The sequence below is a fragment of the Meriones unguiculatus genome, chromosome 2 (assembly GCF_030254825.1).
Source record: "Meriones unguiculatus strain TT.TT164.6M chromosome 2, Bangor_MerUng_6.1, whole genome shotgun sequence".
Lineage (NCBI taxonomy): Eukaryota > Metazoa > Chordata > Mammalia > Rodentia > Muridae > Meriones > Meriones unguiculatus.
In genome coordinates this window covers 12,195,489-12,216,232 of record NC_083350.1, presented here as the reverse complement: position 1 = coordinate 12,216,232, position 20,744 = coordinate 12,195,489, and the positions used below count along the sequence as shown (strand labels likewise).

General features: G+C 38.7%; 1 protein-coding gene across 3 annotated transcripts in view; it reads right to left on the bottom strand.

Annotated features, from left to right (window-relative positions):
* Ark2n (arkadia (RNF111) N-terminal like PKA signaling regulator 2N) overlaps window positions 1-20,744 on the bottom strand; it is a 109,639-nt gene that overhangs the window by 45,975 nt on the left and 42,920 nt on the right. For all 3 annotated transcript variants that reach the window (XM_021645493.2, XM_021645492.2, XM_021645495.2), the window contains exon 2: window positions 2,236-3,020. In XM_021645493.2, the coding sequence (XP_021501168.1) occupies window positions 2,236-2,950 (715 nt within the window). In that variant the 5' untranslated portion in view covers window positions 2,951-3,020. The remainder of the gene's footprint in view (window positions 1-2,235; window positions 3,021-20,744) is intronic.

The following is a 20,744-nucleotide window of genomic DNA, read 5'->3' as shown; positions in this document are numbered from 1 at the left end:
ATAAAATTTTCTGAATTATTAAACTGGTTGTATCTTGACAAAATTACATAGTAGGAAACTTTTTACTGTTCCAATTTGCTTTCCATTCTGTGTAAACAGGTGAACTCAAAGTTCAGCATCCAAGAGATTTTCTTAGGCGTATCCAACGTAAGTTCACCTGAATGTCCACGTTGTTTCACTCATGTCAGTCCACAGCACTTTTCAACAACTACTCTTGCTATAAAGGTTGAGTGTGTCTCCCTTCTTGCTCAAAGTCATGTGACTCCAGAAATTAAAAAAAATATGTGTCTGGTACAGTAGAATTGTACAAGGCTACAGTTTTTCAGAGATAACAATATAGTTGACCTGAAGTTCCTTATATTTAAACACTAGGTAGTTCAATGTTTGGTGCTTTGCATAATTAACAAAAAGACCACTTATGCCTGTCCTGTGTGTGAATAGTGCCACCTTTCCCTCCGACAATCTGAGTAGTGCATACCACAGCCATACAGTGGCCTCCATCTTGAAGTACCGTTTGGTTTTCCACAATTACCTTAGAAACTGTCACCTCTTCTCAATGGCCAAAAATTTACTAATATATAAAAAAATAGAAACTATAGTAAATATTAATTTACTTCAATGTTTGATTAGTATATAATTCAGAATAGATGGCAAACAGAAAGAATACCAACATTTCAGAAGTCTTAAAAATGGTTGATACTCAGATATGAACAAAGCACACCTAACCTATAGAATAAGGAAATAGAGTGCTTATTAGACATTACTCATTTCACCTCTACACTGAGATTCTAGCTTTAAAAAGAATTTTATTAACCCACCTTCTCCCTTTCCATAAAAAGGTAAAATGTTGAGGTGGTTACATGAAAACCTGTTTATAACTAGAATTAAGTACTGTATCAGAAGATCCATCATAAATGTGATTAATAGATTAAAACAGAAAATAAGAATACACAAACAATATTATACGTATTTAATAAGGTTTCCTTAAAAATAATATTAAATAGAAAACTGAAATACACCTAGATCATACCCTAGAACAACCCAAAAGTCTGCTTCTTTCATGAGCTTCATTTAACTCTTTTTCCCATTAGTTTAAATGAGGAACTACTAAAGGAATTCAATAAGGTATTATCACAGTAAAAAGCATTTCTGAAGACTGTTTAAACTCATATTTAATATGCTATATTAAAGAAATTTACTGTTATACATTCAACACCTATAAAGTGCTCTTTAAATCTTTGTTGCTATTGAGTTTACATGATTAAGTATAAATTTAGATAACCAATATGATTTTTCTCAAAATATCCTTTGTACATCAGCAATGTTGCTTTATGCATAAAACAGAAAATTAAAATTAAAAAAATCACCTATAAACCTTTAGAAAACCAAAACTTTCCCTTTTTAATTCAGCAATAAACAATGCTGTCATGACCTACGAAGCATCAGCTACTTTACAAAATATTCCTAGTCATATAATTTTCAATGAGAACTCTTCACTTAAGAATGATTCAGGTATCATCTCTCTTCCTCTATGAAATCTCAAGACTGCCTCTGTAGCACAGTATCAGATGTGATAATACAGGGAAAGCAAATATGTTAAACATGTAATAAATTACAGACCCTTTTATTTATGAGAGCTGACACAAGCCAATTTCCAAGTAACTTTTTTAAGCCTGGGTGATTAAGGGGGAAAAAATTTAAACATTCTTTACAATTTGGGTGACACAGGATAAAAATGTGCAATATGGGTAATTAGTTTATCATCCACTAAACCTGGGGAAAAACACACAGAACTCTAGGTTTAGGAGGAACAGTAATTAGAAAGCTTTAATAAAAGAATGTATCACTTCAGACACCATAAGCTCAAGTGCAGAGGCTGGATAGTAAAGCAAGGTGCCTGTTCCTGAGGAAAACATACTTGTACTCAGTAATAATGCTGAACATTGAGTAGTAAATCTATGCAGTGCTAAAAAGGCAATGATGGAAGTTCAGATAAGATAGTATGTTACAGAGAAAGACCTGTGGGAATCCCATTTCTTAAAAATAACCTTGCCCCTATCATTAACCACTTAATGTTTCTGCTGATGTGCTAAAGTGCACTGGCAACTCAGTAAAGGTTTGTTTTTTAAGTTGGCCATGTCCTGGATTTTTTTCAAGTGTCACTCATCTAACTGAGTCTGACAGCTGAGAACGGCCATCAGGTGCTTTACAGTCAGTTTAAAAAACATCCTCTACCTGGTATCTCTGCAGTGATTGTCTTGCTGCTCCCTGAAACCTCTTCATCATCATCTGACGAGCTCGTGCTTGAGTCACAAGTCAGGTCACTATCGCTGGTACTACTGTCCTGCAGCAGGTTGTACTTCTTCCTTGCAGCAGCCTCCCGCTTCTGCCTCAGTAGTCTGATCCTCTCCTTGTGCTTTTGGCTCCGATGACCTTTAACCTTGGTGACTCGGCCATTCTGCTTATCACTAGATTGCCGGTTTTTCTTGGCAGCCATAGTAGATGTTTCACTTTCAGAACGGGACCGCCTAGACTTACGCCCAACAGTGGCACCAGGCACTCCTGAAGTATCTCCTTCTACTGTTGTTTCTGCTTGAGAGGGTTCATTCTCTTCTACAGAAGACAACGTATCTGAATCAGCCAAGTGACCACTAGAGGAAGGGGAAAGCATGCAATGATTAGAAGAGTCACTCTCATAAACTCGGCCAGTTGCGGGCTTGTCACTCTCTGTAGATGCTAACTGAGACTCTGAAGAGTCCCTTCTCAGTTCCATCAGCAAACAGGGCATTGAAGAAAGAACTGTAGAGTCAGCTACACCATCTTTCGGGACTTGAGATTCCAGTTCTACAGAACCATCTTCTTCCTTGACTGTCTCTTGTTCAGATGTTTTTGGTGGGGCTGCAGATTCAATGAGTTCTTCTACTTTTCCCACTGCCTCCTCCATCTTCATTTCAGAATTCCAAATTAAATCATAGAGCAGAGTCTAGGAAACGGTATCAAAGATGCAACAGGAAAGCAGCCTGTATAAAAACACATAAAGTCAATGACTAGAAATGGAAGATTATATAACCTATATAGAGCATGCTGTTCTCCTAAGTAAGTGACCAAAGTTTCTACTTAGGCAGACCTTTAAGATATTATGTTTTCATACTCCCCTTGATTTGGCCATCAGATTCAAAGACTTTAGTACCAGCAAAATCCTACTTAAAAAAACAGACCATTAACCTCTATTGCTATAATTATAGCAAGTAAAAAAAGAGTTAAGTATAGAACTTTAGACAGGGTTGGAAAAGTAGCTCAGCAGTATAGTGCTTGTTTAGGGTACATAAAGCCCTAAATTCAATCCCCAGCACCAAAAAGGAAAGGTTTAAAACATTAAAAAACATCTTTGAAAAACCTTAATATAATTAATGTGTGCTTGACTGTAATATAAATGAAAAGAGCAGTTTAAAATAAGAGTATTCTAGAGCTGGAGATGTAATTCAGTTGGTGTTCAGAGTGCCTGCCTTGCATACATGAAGCCAGGGTTCAATCCTCACCACAACATAGAACTAGACATGATGGTACATGCCTGTAATTTCAGCACTACAGAGGTAGAGCAGAAGAATTAGAAGTTCAGAGGTATCCACAGTGAATTTCAGGCCCTCCTGGGATACATGAGACCCTTTATCAAAAAAGATAACAAAAAAACAAGTAAGAGTAGTCCAAGCTGGACATGGTAGAGCACAGGTATGTAATTCCAGCTCCTTGGGAGGCTGAGGTATGAGGTTCCCAAAGTCCAGGCCTACTTGGACAACTTGGGAGACTCTGTCTCCCCAAGTGCTGGGATTACAGGTGTGCACCAACCATACCCAGACACACACATACACACACACACACACAGACAAAAGACATAAAGGGGGAAGGGGCTGGAATGTAGTTCTGTAATAAAGTGCTTGCTATCATGTTCAATGCCACTAGACCACCAAACACCCCACACAACACTAGTCTGGGAATCACTGTAACTAAAATTATGGCTTTTATACTCAATTTCTCCAATGAAAGAAAAGACTGTAAAAGAGAAAACTATCTAATGTACATTTGTGGGTTGTTAGGGGTTGGTGGTGTTGGGTTTTTTATGCATGTGGGGGTGCAGGTGCATGTAGGGGCCAGAGGAAAACAACCTCCTGTGTCATTCCTCAAAAGCCATTCACCTGGTTTTTTTGTTTTGTTTTGGTTTGTTTGTTTGTTTTTTTGTTTTTGAGAAATGGTCCCTCATTGGCCTGGAGATGGCCAATTACACTATCCTGGCTGGCTAGCGAGTTTTAGGGACCCCTGTCTTTGCCTCCCAGCACATAACTTTTTAACATGGGTTCTGGGTATCAAAGTCAGATCTTCTGAATGAGCTATCGTCTCACTGCTTCCTTTAAAAAAAAAAAATTAACTACATGCTTTCAGTAAATGAGCAACCAAAGTAATTATATGAATCAAACCTGTCTGCAATACCCCCCAAAGGAGGATTAAGAGAAAAAGCTATCTGGACATGGTAGCATATGGTAGTATACCAATGTAATATGGCATTTGCAAGGCATCAGCCCATTCTGAGAGCCTGTCTCAAAGGCCAGATTCTGCTGCTCCCCCAGTCCATCTACTGAGTGAGTTTCATGTTCGGTATTTTGTTTCAAAAACAAGAAAAACATCCTACACATTTCACACCTTATATGCTAAATTTATAATCTAATGTCCTTACCAGAACCATAAAAGACACAAATCTAATTAATAATGAGCAGAACATAACCTTTAACCACCAGTCCATAACCTTTTATATCACAAACTTCATTAACTGATGGTTTTCGTGAGAATGCTATGAAGCCGGGCAAGCCACTCCCTCATTGTGACCACTGAATGTTACAGAAGGTAAGGACCCATACTGACCCCACAGGTCACAGACAGACGCAACTTGGTTCTACCAAGTATCAGTTCTTTTTATGACAAAACCCAGAAAGTATCAGAAAATTATTTTATTGATCTAACATTTGAAGTTCCATTTATTGATACAAATATGGCATTCTATGTACTTTTTTGCTTTGCATAGCCCTGTTCTCTAATAAAATGGGCACTGTGATAGTTTCCTTAACAAACTCAAGACAACTAAAATATTTATTCCTATTAGAATATTTACTAATTTGAGACACTCTTCTGTAGTCTACTTCATAAACATATTTGTATTACTACCAATTTTTTAACTAAATAAAAATAAGTATAGATACTTAACAGTTCTAAAAAATATATATAAGCCAACAAAAGGAGTAGAGATAAGCTAAATCAAAAAGTGGGAAGTTTCATCAATAAAGTATGCTAACAACATAAAATATTTGTCTTAAATACCCTTGGACTAAAGAGAAAAAAAAGGTCCAACTTTTCTGATAAAAATAAATGAAGAGAGAGTTGTGGCTGGCAAGATGGCTAAAAGGCACTTGCCACCTAGCCTTACAACCTGGGTTCAGTCTTGGTGACCCAGAGGGTGAAACAAGACAACTAACTCCCATAGCTGTCCTTTGACCGGTACATACACACTGTATGTGGCACATTTGTATATCCCCAACCACAAATAAGTAAATAAATGTAGAATAAAATTTAGGTGGGAGTTGGTGGGCTGGGTGTTTGCCTAGAACACAAAAAGCCCTGGGTTCAATCCCAAGCAATAAGTATACAAACAAGGCATAATTAAGCATACCTGTAAGCCTAACAATAAGGAGGTAGTGGCAGGAAGATCAAAAGTTCAAGATCATCTTTGGCCACATAATAAGATGAAGGCAAACTAGAGCTATGAGACTTTGCCAAGAATGGAGGGGGCGAGGACAAGGGAGAGAGAAACACTGATTCTTCTGTTGACAATCCATCCATACTCTAGATAAAGATTTTTTTATTCTCTCATACAATACAGCCTCCCCTCCCTTCACTATGTTTTTTAAAATACTTTTTAAAATTTTTATTTTACTTTTATTAATTACAGTTTATTCACTTTGTATCCCAGCTGTAGCCCCCTCACCCCTCCCAATCCCTCTCTCCTTCCAACTTCTTCTCCTATGCCCCTCCCCTAGTCCAATGATAGGGGAGGTCCTCCTCCCCTTCCATCTGACCCTGGCCTATCAGGTCTCATCAGGACTGGCTTCTTTGTCTTCCTCTGTGGACTGGTTAGGCTACTTCCCCCTCAGGTGGAGGTGATCAAAGAGCCAGCCCAGCTATACCACTCCTAGGCATATGTCCAAAAGATGCTCAAGTACACAACAAGGACATTTGCTCAACCATGTTCGTAGCAGCTTTATTCGTAATAGCAAAACCTGGAAACAACCCAGATGTCCCTCAACTGAGGAATGGATACAGAAATTGTGGTACATTTATACAATGGAATACTACTCAGCAATTAAAAACAAGGAAATCATGAAATTTGCAGGCAAATGTTGGGAACTAGAAAAGATCACCCTGAGTGAAGTATCCCAGAAAGACACACATGGTATATACTCACTTATAAGTGGATATTAGACATATAATACAGGATAAACCTACAAAAATCTGTACACCTAAAGAAGCTGAGCTAGAAGGAGGACCCTAGGTAAAATGATCAATCCCCATTCAGAAAGGCAAACAGGATGGACACAGGAAGAAGGAGAAAACAGGGAACAGGACAGGAGCCTATCACAGAGGGCCTCTGAAAGACTCTACCCAGTACTGTATCAAAGCAGAAACTGAGACTCATAACCAAACTTTGGGCAGAGTGCAGGAATCTTAGGAAAGAAGGGGGAGATAGTAAGACCTGGAGAGGACAGGAACTCCACAAGGATAGCAACAGAACCAAAATATCTACACAGGGGTCTTTTCTGAGACTGATACTCCAACCAAGGACCATTCATGGATATAACCTAGAACCCCTGCTCAGCAGCTCATGGAAGCTCAGTAATCCAAGTGGTTTCCCTAGTAAAGGGAATAGGGACTGTCTCTATGAACTCAGTGGCTAGCTCTTTGACTGCCTCCCCTGATGGGGGGAGCAGCCTTGCCAGGCCACAGAGAAGGACAATGCAGCCAGTTCTGATGAGACCAGATAAACTAGGGTCAGATGGAAGGGAGTAGGACCTCCCCTATCAGTGGACTTGGAGAGGGGCATAGGAGATGGGGGGGGGAGAAGTCTGGGACTAGGAGGAGACGAGGGAGGGGGCTACAGCCGGAATACAAAGTGAATAAACTGTAATTAATATAAAAAATAAAAATGTAATAAATAAATAAGGGAGCCAGCCCATGAGTTCATGACAGAGACAGACCCTGTTCCCATTACTAGAGAACCCACTTGGACACTGAGCTCCCATGGGCTACTTCTGTGCAGGGGTTCTAAGTTATCTCCATGCATGGTCCTTGTTTGGAGTATTAGTCTCAGAAAAGAACCCTTGTGCCCAGATTTTTTTGGTTCTGTTGCTCTCCTTGTGGAGCTCCTGTTGCCTCTAGGTCTTTCTCTCTCCCCCTTCTTTCATAAGATTCCCTGCACTCTGCCCAAAGTTTGGCTATACAACTCAGCATATGTTTTGATACCCTGCTGGGTAGAGTCTTTCAGAGGCCCTCTGTGATAGGCTCCTGTCCTCTTCCCTGTTTTCTCCCTCTTCCAATGTCCATCTCGTTTGCCTTTCTAAATGAAGATTGATCATCTTACCCAAGGTCGTCCTTATTGATTAGCTTCCTTAGGTGTACAGATTTTAGTATGATTATCCTATATTTTATGTCTAATATCCACTTATAAGTGAGTATATACCATGTGTGTCTCTCTGCTTCTGGAATACCCCACTCAGGATGATCTTTTCTAGATCCCACCATTTGCCTGCAAATTTCATGATTTCTTTGTTTTTAATTGCCCTTCCTAAGTTTTTTTTTTAAGTTGAAATATCTAAAAATATACTAAAATGAAAGTTATGACAATTATAATAAAAACACATCAAAGTCTAGTTATGAAAGGAAGCACTAGATCTGTTCAAAGTATTACAATATAGCATCAGCCTAAAAAATAATTTATTGCTCTGTTCCTCAGTGCTACCAAGGTGTGCAGTCTTCTAAAGAAGCTAAGGCTGCACTGGACAAGGGCCTCGTTCCATCTAGAGCATCACCCAACAACAGCAGTCTCCGTAGCATCATGCCCACTGTCCACCAAGGCTTATCTCCATGTTTGCCGGCATCTACTTTGCTCTCATCCTACAAGATGATGAGGTGACCTGCACAGGGAAGAGCAATGCGCTCATTAAAGCAGCTGGTGTGATTTTGAACCTGGTCTGACTTTTCAAAGCCCCGGCCAATGTCAGCACTGACAGTCTCATTTGCACTGCAGGGACTGCTGGACCTGCTCATGTAGCTGGTGTCACACTTGCAGGAGCCCTGTCCACTGCAGCATCAGAAGAAAAAAGAGGAAGCACAGCTGGGCAGGTGGTGTGACAGCACACCACCACAGTCAGGAGGCAGAGGCAGATGGGTCTCTGTGAGCTCAAGCCTGGTCTATATAGTAAGTTCTAGAACCGCCAGAGCTACACAGAGAAAGAAAGAGGAAGCAAGAAACAAAAATCAAGAGAGTGGGCGGCTGAGGTAAGATCATCAGTAGGTTAAGAACACCTGCTGCAGCAGAGCATGGTGACGCACACCTTTAATCCCAGCACTCAGTAGGCAGAGGCAGGTGGATCTCTGTGAGTTCGAGGCTAGCCTGGTCTATAAAGTGAGTCGAGGACAGCCAGGGCTGTAACACAAAGAAACCCTGTCTCGAAAAACAAAACAAAAACAAACAAATTAAGAAAAACCACTGAGGGGCTGGAGAGATGGCTCAGTGGTTAAGAGTGCTGTCCGCTCTTCCAAAGGACCTGGGTTCAATTCCCAGCACCCACATGGCAGTTCACAACTGTCTGTAATGCCAATTTCAAGGGATGTGACACCTTCACACTAAATGCACATAAAATAATAATAATAAAAAAAAAATGCTGCCTTTCCAGGGAACCTGAGAAACACCCATATTGGGCAGTTCACAACTGCCTGTAGCTCCAGTTATAGAGGACTTAAGCCTTTCTCTGGCCTCCTCAAGCACACATACATATGTTGTATACATTCTCATATTCATATGAGAATAAAATAAGAATTTTTAAGAATAAAAATTATTCTTAAAAGAAGAAAAAAAATCCTGAAACAGTGATAATGACATTGGTTTTAGTGTGTTTGTTTAGTTAGTTTGTTGTTGTTGTTGTTGTTCTCCTCCTCCTTCTTCCTTTTTAAGATTTACTTATTTTATTGCATGAGTCTGTGCCTGAGTATATGTTTGTACAGCACATGTTACACAGGTGTCCCTAGGGGCCAGAAAAGGGCTTGTAACTGAAGTTACAAATGTTACAGTTGCTCAGTTTGGGTGCTGGGAACCAAAGCCACATCATCTGTAAGAACTAGTGCTCTTAACCAACAGTGAGTCATCTCTCTATCCCAGCTATGGTCTTGTGACCAAACTCTTCTGTAACATGTTCAATAAAAAGCTAAAACCTAAAAATCAAATAACTAGTTAGTTAAAATGACCATGACTCTTGTTTCCTCAGAGAATAAATTATATGGGTAGCACAAATGAATCTGAACTACTTTCTGTTTAAGAAACTAACAATACTACTTTCAATAGTATATATCAATCAAACAATTAGTTAGCAATTTTAGATCCTTAAACTTTTTACATGATATTTCATTATGGTTGCCTAAATATGTCAACAGTACTATGGTTAAGGCCACTTTAATATTTCCAAACCAATCACAAAGGACTGGCATTAACCATAAATAGCACCAGTGAGCTTATTGGGATATTTCTAAACAATGTGGGCATTAAGAAGGAAAAGGCTCTTCATATAAAATGACATGGCAACTCTCATGAACAAAAATTAAATGAGGAGGCTGAAAAGATGACTCAGTTAGTAAAGTGCCTGCTGTACACAACAAACACCTAAGTTTGGACTGCACACATTTATACCCCAGTGCTTGAGGGTAGTGGGAAACAGGAGACAAATCTTTGCGTTTACTGGCCAAACAGCCTAGCCAAATCTATGAGCTGTAGGTTGACAAGAGACTGACTCTGTCTCTAAACACAAGGTGAAGAGTGATCTAGGAATACAGTTGACATCAGGCTCTGGCTTCTGTATACATGTGCACACATGTACTCACCAACACAAGCATGTACATATAACACATGCAAACCTTAAATGAATAGAAATGGTAAGCATACTATCTGTTTAAGCACAAGCAATTGTATTTAAGATTTTTGTCTACAGGGTAGAGTCTCTGAAGGACCTTTAACAACATAGAAAGAGAGGGGCAAGAAATAGAAGATGTTATTAAATGCAGTTTTGTACCTCTGGAATTTTGTATCATGTAAAAAATACCTTTCAAAGCTCTAACATAAAAGTCTTCTGAAAGAGGACAGTGATTTTATTCTGGACATGACACTACCATTTGGGCCATTTTTCATCAATAAATTCTACAAAGCTTTCCTTCAAGAATATAATTTTCTTATAATTAAACACAGGATTGGGCCATGAAAAACTCTCTACAGTGGAATTAATAAAGTTCTCTAAACACAATAGGAAAGATACATACAAAGTGTAATCATGCCAAACAATCAAATTATCAAAAAGTGAATTTTTTCTTTTTATACTATCTTTTTACAATTATAAAATAATTACTTTCCCCTTTTTCTCCCTTCAGAACTTCCGTGCTCTCTCTCAAATTCATGGCGTCTTTTTTCATTGTTACTGTGTGTGTGTGTGTGTGTGTGTGTGTGTATTTCTAAATACATAAATCTGCTCAGTTTGTATAGTGTTACTTTTATTTTTTATGCATGTTTTCAGGGCTGCCTATTTGATACTGGATAACCAATTGATGTGCTCTTCCTGGGGAAGACTATTTCTCCTGCTCTTAGCATTCCTTAGTTGTGTTCATCAGGTGTAGGGTAAAGTCTCATGGGCTTTCCCCTGTCCAAAGAGTGGATTTTTTTGGTAGGACTAATCAAATAGCTGGAAGTAGAAAATGATGATATACTTTTTTAAAGTGTGAAGCCAGAACTGGCAAGATAGTTCAGCAGATAAAGGCACCTGCCGCCAAGTCTGACAAGCTGAGTTTGATCTCCAGGATTCACATAGTAGATAGAACTTTTTGTCCTCTGATCTCCAAATGCTCACACCCACTCACACATACGTACACACCCACACCCACACGTACACCTGCCTGTATATAAACTAAAAATAAATAAATGTTTTCTAATTACCACCCTTACTTCACATACCCCTCTCCTGTGTGTGTGTGTGTGTGTGGTTTTTTGTTTGTTTTTGTTTTTGACACAGCATCTCTCTATGTAATCTTGGCTGGCCTGGGACTAACTATGTAGACCAGACTAACCTCAAACTCAGAGATCCACCCAACTGGCTCCTGTTATTTCATAGGATACTTCACTTTGTTGTTGGGAATAGTATATCCAATTACTAGGACAATCATAAGATTAGATTCCTCTCACTATATCAATGGGTCAAAGGTGAGTTATCTGGGGCTGAAAAATGGTTCAGCAATTAAGAGCACTGTTCTTCCAGAGGACCTGGGTCCAGAGAACCACGTGGCAGTTCACAACTGTCTGAAGCTCCAGTCCCAGAGGATCTGGCACCCTCACACAGATATTATCTGGCAGAGCATGGGACTCCAGAATCTGTGATACAATGATACAGTGTAGCTGCCTACTAAAAAAGAAGTGGTAAGGAGCCCATTTGCTACTCCAGAAAAACTGCACCGCCAAGGGTAGTACTGCACAGAAGAACTCGTTGTATTTACTTGCAAGAGTGGTTCTGACAATAGGGATATTTCATAATTATTAATTGGCTAAACAAGAAGTCTGCAGTACTGTTGATACTACATGCCACACTTCAACAAATTCCTTTAGGGAAGCTGAGACCCAGTTAAACATGATAAGGGAATAAGCCACATTTACAAGTCTCACCCCAGTTTCCTTGGTCATTTCTTTAGCTGGTTGCTTTGAAGCCTGGGTTATTAGAAACAATTCTGCAATATACTCTCAATTCTGCATATACTCTCAATTTTGCTCTGAACTATGCTTTTTAAACTTTGAATCTGTTGCCTGTCAAATTATTGAAAAAACACAAGTACCAGAGGGTAAAAGAACTTAGAGCCATGCTCAAAAACCTGAGTTCAACTTCCAGGACCCACATCTGAAAGAAAACCAGCTCCTGGAGGTTGGCCCGAGCATGTGAATGCTGTGGCACATGTGCGCTCATATACATGCAGAGATGCGTATATGAATTCAAAGACACCAAACAAACAAATGTGCTGGCAGGGTAACGTTGACCCAACACTTTGAAATAAGACAGCTAAACCTGCAGTACAGACAAAATTGAATCTCACAATGAAACCTTGAAAGCCGGGGCTGGCAAGATGGTTCAATGGGTAAAAGTATTTGTCAAGCAAGCCTAATAACATGAGTTTCATCCCTGGAACCACACACATAAAACATAATTAAATTAAAACAAGAAATCCTGAAAGTCTCTCCTGTCAATCTTGCTGAGCAGATGTGACTATTCAGGCGTTTTTGTTTAAGATTTGTTTATTGTGTGTGTATGTATATGTGTATTCTCATCTATGGGAGTTTATGTGCACAACATGGATGGATGTAGGTCCTCTTCAAAGACAGAGGGCAACCGGGCACAGTAGCACACACCTGTAATCCCAGCACTCAGGAGGCAGAAGCAGGACAATCACTGTGAATTCGAGGGCAGTCTGGTCTATAAAGTGAGTCCAGGACAGCCAAGGATACAGAGAAACCAAATAGTGAATTTGAGTCCAGCCTAGGTTGCAAGAGACTATCTCAGAAAAAAAAAAAAAAAAAAAGGAAAAGAAAAAGTCAGAGGGCTACCTGATGTGTTAGGAACTGAACACAGTAAGTGATGTTAACTACTGAATCAACATATCTCTAGCAATACTACTCTTAGTTTTAGTATCAACTCTGTTGCTAGTCATTTTCTTCCCATGTGGGATCAGACCAACCAGAATAGGTCCATTCTATTTCCTAAGAACAAACAAACCTAACTTGAGATAAGCAATGTTTTTAGACAGGGACATTCATAAAGAGGGAAATTTCTTTGGTAACACATGCCTATAAGCCCAGCACTTATAGGCGTGGGAGCAGAAGGGATTACAAATTCAGAATTGAGGAGGCCAGCCTGAGGTCTATCAGACCCTATCTGAAAATGGCTCAGTCAGTAAAGTGGTTGCCTTGCAAACACAGGGACCTGAGTTCAATCCCTAAAACCCATGTGGTTTATTTCTGATAGAGAGAGAAAGAGAGAGAGAGAAGACAGACAGACAGACAGATGGGCAGGTAGATAAAAGGAACCAGGCAGCCTGGCAGCCATGGTGATGACATATGCTTATGATGCCAGCACTGGTAGACAGAGACTGAAAGATCCTGGAGGCTCACTGGCCAGCCAGTCTTCCTCACTTAGCAAGTTCCTGGCCAATGGGCGACCCTACAGTGAAACAAAAAAAAAAAAAAAAAAAAAAAAAAAAAAAGAACAGAATCTGACCTCCACAGACACATATATAACACACAAAATAGGGAGGGTGTGGTGTGGGGTGGTGTGGTATGGCAGTTTTGAATTGTCAAAATATAGCCACTTCTGTGAGATTTTAAGAGCCCTCACATCTGTGTACATATGAAGGGAACAATGAAAATCCTCCAAATCCATGGCATTCCATCCACATAAAGCTTTTGAACAGGAAACGTACCTAAAAGCACAACACTTAACGAGCTAATGCCAACCCCTAAAACAAGGGGTTTTATAATAATGATGTTTAAAAACATTTTTTTTAAACAAAGACTTTTGCTAGGCAGTGGTGACACACTTTTTTTTTTTTTTACTTTATTTATTTTATATATATGGACACTGTTTTCATGCACAGCAGAAGAGGGAATCAGATTACATTACAGATGGTTGAAAGCCACCATGTGGGTACTGGGAATTAAACTCAGGTCCTCTGGAAGAAGAGCCAGTGCTCTTAACCTCTAAGCCATCTCTCCCATTTGAAAACATCTTACTGATACTTTTTTTCCTTTAAAAGTTTCCTCTTAACCACCCCACTGCACATATACTGTTTTGGACTTTAGTTTCTACCATTCACTCTCTGTTCACTAATCCTAAAAAGCTGTCTAGACTATCCACTATTCTTCAAATCCAGATGGTCACCATTCTTTTTTATTTTCCTTTTAATTTTTATTTGCATTGGTGTTTTGCCTGCATGTATGTCTACGTTGAGGTGTCAGATTCCCTGGATCTGGAGTAGCAGGCAGTTGTGAGTTGCCATGTGGATGCTAGGAATGGAACCCAGGTCCTCTGAAGAGCAGCCAGTGCTCTTAACTGCTGAGACATCTCTCCAGGCCCTAGTTACCACTCTTAAGTACAACTTCCATCAATTATTTCTCAAAAGAAGTATAGACATTCAGAACCCATTTCCCTCTTCATCTCAGACACAAATCTGTTCTCATAGTGTATGAGCACTTACTTAGCATACACAGGCCTGAGCTCAATACTCAGCAACACATACACACACACACACACACACACACACACACACACACACCAAGGCAAATCTATCATTATATCAAGGTTTTTTGGTTTTATGTGCTGAAATTTTTTGTTGTTTGCTCTTTGAGAGACAATGAATAGAAATTAGCTGGTTAGTAACTTAACAGCAATTTGATATTAAACAACTAAATAGCATTTTTATTCTCTAGTAATTGATTTTACTGGGCTTCACAAAATTTATCCAGTGATTTTTAAATTATTTAAAAAAAAAAAAAAAAAAAAGCAAGGCCAGCTTATTCCACAGACAGAGTTCCAGGACAGAGAAATCCATTCTCAAAGAAAACACAGTAAAAACAGTAAAAATAAATAAATAAATAAGCCCCGCCCACTGGGCCTTTCTAAGGGATAGCTCATTAAGTACTGGCCAGGCTACAACCCAGCTGAGGTAAGATCATGACGTCATCACCACCACAAAAGAGTTGTTGACAGAACTATGTAACTATTAAATAAGAATCATCTATAAGTATACTGAAATCATCAAGAATTAAGAAAAGAGTAATACTGAACAAGGTGACAAAAAGGAACAAGTGCCATATGAAAAGAAAAGGGTACAGTAATTTAACAGATGACCACAACAAGTAGATTTAAGGTAGGGCTTGTTTTCAGGAGAAAAAGAAAAATTACCAGAATGAACAGCAAAACAAAAAACCACTTACCCTCCTCCCTCTCCAGGTCAGAGATAAGGACTGCAGGAGAAAAACACAACCACCACTCATGAACTGTTCGTATATGAAGAAAATGAGAAGGCTCAGAAGAGGCTGAGAATACTGAAGGCAAATCATGAACTGCAAAGTACAAACTGGAAGACAGCTGGAAAAGAGGAGAAAGCAGAACAGGGAAAGTGCAATGCTTTCTCCAGAAAGTAATTATCACGTAGGAAACAGGGTGACCTGAGAGTTTGGGGTTTCTTTTGATGGCATTTTTTAAATAAAAACCTAACCTAACGTTTAATACACTCAAGATGTATTTCTTCTTGGGGCTGGAAAGATGGCTTAGTGACTGACAACACTTGCTGCTCTTTCAGAGAACCCCAAACATCTGTGTAACTCCAGTTCAGAGCCCCCTCTTCTGATCTCCACAGGCACTGCAAACACATGGTACGCAGCCATACATGAAGACAAATCACCTATACATTTAAAATAAATATTTATTTATTCCAAATCTAGGTATATAAAATAAAATTAATGTTGATCATGACTCAGTAAATTGATTTCATAACAACTGACGGTAGTCTGAAATTTGAAAAGCACTCTAGAGAAATCTGTGCACATGGGCTGTGTACGTAACTCAGTTAAGATTGTCATTTGTCTAGCACAAGTCCTGGGTTTGATCCCCAACACACCACACAAACCAGAAATGGTGGTACACACCTCTGTTCCCAACACAAGGAAGTGGAAAAAAGAAAATTAAAAAGCTCAAGGTTATCATCAACTATACAGGGAGTTTGAGATTGGCCTGGAAAGGAGAAAAAGAAACCAGTTTACAAGTTATGTTGACAACACAATTGTTTTGTGAAAAACTAAATTATGGTACAGTACACTGAAGAAGCACTGGACTAGCAAAATGGCTCAAAAGGTAAGAGCACTCTTGCTTCAAAGCATAACAGCATGAGTTCAATCCCTAGGACCCATATAGTAGAAAACTGACTTCCCGAAGTTGTCCTTTGACTTATGTATCAGTACCATGGAATTCAGGCATGTACTTGTAAACACTTGTATGCACACGTACACACACACATACAAATAGAAACACAATAAAGAAATGCAGTATTAAAAAATTAAAAGTATATAAAGTGAAAACAAATTAAGAATAATTGTATTAATACAGGTAAATTTTTTAAACAATGATAAGGAAACTGAAGAGAAAAGGTGTAGAGAAGGAAGATTATGAACTTCAGGCCATTTTAGATTACATAAAATCACTTGAAAAAATGAAACAAAGAAACAAAAAAGACCAGGTTGTGATGGGAAGTGCTTGCTGCACAATCTTGAGCACCTGCTTTCAGATCCCCAGCTTCTATGTAAAAGCCAGGCACAATAGTAATGGTCATCGGGGCATGGGACAAGTGGGTCCTGGGAGTTCACTAGGACAGCCTATCTCAAAAACTAAGGTGGAGAATCACAGAGAATAGCATCTGACCTCTCTCTTACAAACAGCCCTTCTGACTATAAGCAAATTTTAGGGTTAGTAAATCTCCCAAAAAATATTACCATAAAGCAAAGCAAAAACACTAACACGAAGAACCATTTCAGTTCTCTGGAAACCCACCAAAAGCATACAAAAAATAATAATAATAATAATAAGTGCTGATACTTGAAAACTCCTGAATTTTTGTTGACAATAGGAGTTAACATTCTTGCCTGAGATGAGCTCAGCAGATTCTGCTACTGTGGAACAAGCACTGAGAATCTACAGTAAGCACTGATGTGACTTCATTTCAATTTGTAGTAGTAGACCACACCTATATCCAGGTATTATAGGGGCAAATGACAATCTTAGCAGCCAACAGAGTAGCTAGCCAAGAGCTCTACTAGACTGAAGATATGGCTGTAAATGTATCAAGCATATTCTCAGCTGATGTGGTGGCCAGTATGAGAAAATCTCTCCTCCCCCATAGGACTCCTTGGTCCATAGCTGGTGGTGGAGTTTAGGAAGTGGAATCTTGCTAGCAGAAGTATGCAATGGTGGTGGCCTTTGAAGGTTAATGGCCTCATCCCCATTCCTGTTTCTCTCTCCCCTTCCCACTCCTATGCCTCTGCTTCTTGTGTATGGATACAAATGTGATCAACTACTTTCTTGCTTCTGCTAACATGCCCTGACTTCCTTGACAGGATTACTCTATCGCCTTGGAACCATAAGCTAAAAATAAAAACCTTTCTTCCTTAAGTTGCTTTTGGTCATGGTATTTTATCTCCGCAACAGAAAGGTAGCTAAAACAGATGAAGATACTTAGCTATGTTGTCAAAGTAGTTTAGAAAATAATAATGGTGGACAGATTCTGAAAAGGCTCAGTTTGAAAATGCATTCCCACATCTGCATGCAGATCTACCAGGAGAATGAAGTTTTACTACACCCAGATGTTTGTGCACAGCTGCTGTCTAATCACTGCTAGATCAGTAAGTAGTACCAGAAATGATAAAAGCAACCACTAAAACACAATTTTAAAAAAGAACAAAAGAATATTGAGCAGAGAAACTAGTAGTTATACACCAGAGGGAAGACATTTCACAGATCTGTTATCTAAACAAAAAAGTACATCTTCAAAAGGACAAAGATCAAAATCCAAAATTGGAACAATATTTTGTCTAAGATGCCCTATTTCAACAAAAAAGCAAGACCTCTAAAAGAAACAGGAAACTATGACTCATACAAGGAAAAAAAAAATGTAGTCACTGGGAAAAAAATTGTCAATGTTAGTCTTAGCAAAGACTTCAAAGGAGCTAATTTAAATATGTTCAAAAAACTTAAGGAAGGGGCTGGGTGTGTAACCTCAGTGATAGAGCTTACCGAACACACACACAACCCTAACCTCAAATCTCAGTAACACACACAATTTTAAAAATTTACTTAAGCCAGGCATGGTAGGACATGTCTTTAATTCCAATACTGGGAAGGCAGAGGCAGGTGGATCTCAGAGTTTGCAAGGTCAGTCTGGTGTATGAGGTGAGTTCCAAGACAGCAAAGCTACACAGAGAAAACCTATATTTAAAAAAGAAAAAGAGGAGGAGGAGGAGGAAGAAAAAGAAGAGAAGAAAACACAAAGTATCCCAAAAGCCAGTGGTAGCATTTCCTTATAATCCCAGTAATCCCAGGATTTAAAGTAGATACAGGGCTGGAGAGATGGCTCAGTGGTTAAGAGCACTGTCTGTTCTTTCAAAGGACTCGGGTTCAATTCCCAGCACCCACATGGCAGCTCACAACTGTCTGTAATGCCAGTTCCAAGGGATCTGACAACTTCACACTAAATGAACATAAAATAAAAATCAAAGAGAGTTAAAAAAAAAAAGGTAGATACATATTCAAGGGTTCAATGTCTTTCTCAGCTACTAAGCAAGCTCAAGGCCAGACTAAGCCATATAATACCCTGTCTCCAAAATGAATGAATGAATGAATATAATTAAAAAGTTAACAACTCACATATACTCTAAATTTGATTTTTAATAAAATCTAAGAACCTCAAAAAATGCATGTACAATAAATGCATACTGATCCACATATTAACACCACAGATAAGTAAAAAAAAAAAGAAAAATACTGAAATAAGCGAAAGTAATCCATCACATGCAAAGGAATCTTATTTCAGTTTCATTCCTTCTATGAAACAGAAACCAGAATTAGTAAGTCCACACCTTCCAAGTGCTGGGGTAGAAACCCATCAACCAAGAACTCCAAAACCAACCAAACTATTCTTTCAAAATAAAAAATAAAAATAAAGGAATCCAAAGACATAGTCACAGACCAAAAGAAAGTGATATGACCCTATGCCTTGAATCTAAAAAAATAAATAAAATAAATGTTGACAATAGTGGGAAATGTGCTAGGTTAACCTAAAAGAATCTATATACTTTCTTATTTCATATCATCCGTTTAAAATAAGAACGGGTCCAGAGAGATGAACCAGCCTGTAAACTCTCTTACAACCAAGCTTGAGGACCTGAGTTCAAAACGGAGACCCACAGACAGAACCAACTCCCAAATGTCTTCTGATCTCTGCTAACGCTATGGCACATGTGTGTACATACACACATACACACAAAATAATTGAAAAATGTACAAGGAAGTAATTATTTCATTTAAATGTTAGGTCCTTAATTCAAACAAATGTCAAATACACAAAAATGATAGCTACGAGCCCACCTCTATAATCCCATTACTTGGTAGGAAGAGAAACTCAAGATGCTCAGAAGTTCAAGGCCAATATAGGCTATATAAGACAACCTAAAAACATACATAAAAGTAACACTATACAGACTCAGGCTATATTTAAAACATATGTTTTAAACATACAATTTTAAATATTAAAACATACATATAGTTAAAACATATATTTATAAATATTTATATATATTTAAAATTATGTGTATTCCATACACACATATGTATGTATAAAGTTAAATAAAATAATTATTTTTAAAGTTATTCCTAAATTAGATAATAGTGGCATCAGTAAAGACAGATTTGAGAATTACTTAAAAGAAACAAGGCTTTAAAACAGAGCAGGATAGTTCTTTCAAAGAGGAAAAAAACGGGTTTCTTGAACACTCTTAGGTGACAAAAGTAGACTATAAAAAGGACAAAATAGTCAAGTGGTGGAAAAATAATCAACTTGAGTGTGTACGGAGTAACGCTTCCAAGAATACAACCCTCAAGCAAACCAACAAAAATATACACAGATAAAATGTGGGGCACACACCTATAATCCCAGCCTTATGAACTTGCTAGACTAGTGAGTTTCAGGCCAGTCTGAGCTTCATAGAAAAAGAAGGAAAGAAAGAGAAAGAGAGAGCAAGGGAGGGAGGGAGTGAGAAAGGAAGGAAAAGATGAAGGGAGGGAAGGAAGGAGGGGTGAAGGGAGGGAGAAGGCAAAAAGACAAGAAGGGAAGAAGAGAGAAGGGGGTAAAGCAATGTATGAACTCCTGAGTACTCAGTGTAAATCTTACCTTGCCTTTTCAACTGTATCTTTATAAGCAAGCATTACCACCATTTATACCACTATAGTGTCCTGCTAAAACAAGTAAACTAACAAAGAGCCGCTGTCCTTTACCTTTATGACGGACTACAGACTGAAGCCATTTATACCACTATAGTGTCCTGCTAAAACAAGTAAACTAACAAAGAACCGCTGTCCTTTACCTTTATGACGGACTACAGACTGAAGCCATTTATACCACTATAGTGTCCTGCTAAAACAAGTAAACTAACAAAGAGCCGCTGTCCTTTACCTTTATGACGGACTACAGACTGAAGCCATTTATACCACTATAGTGTCCTGCTAAAACAAGTAAACTAACAAAGAGCCGCTGTCCTTTACCTTTATGACGGACTACACACTGAAGCCATTTATACCACTATA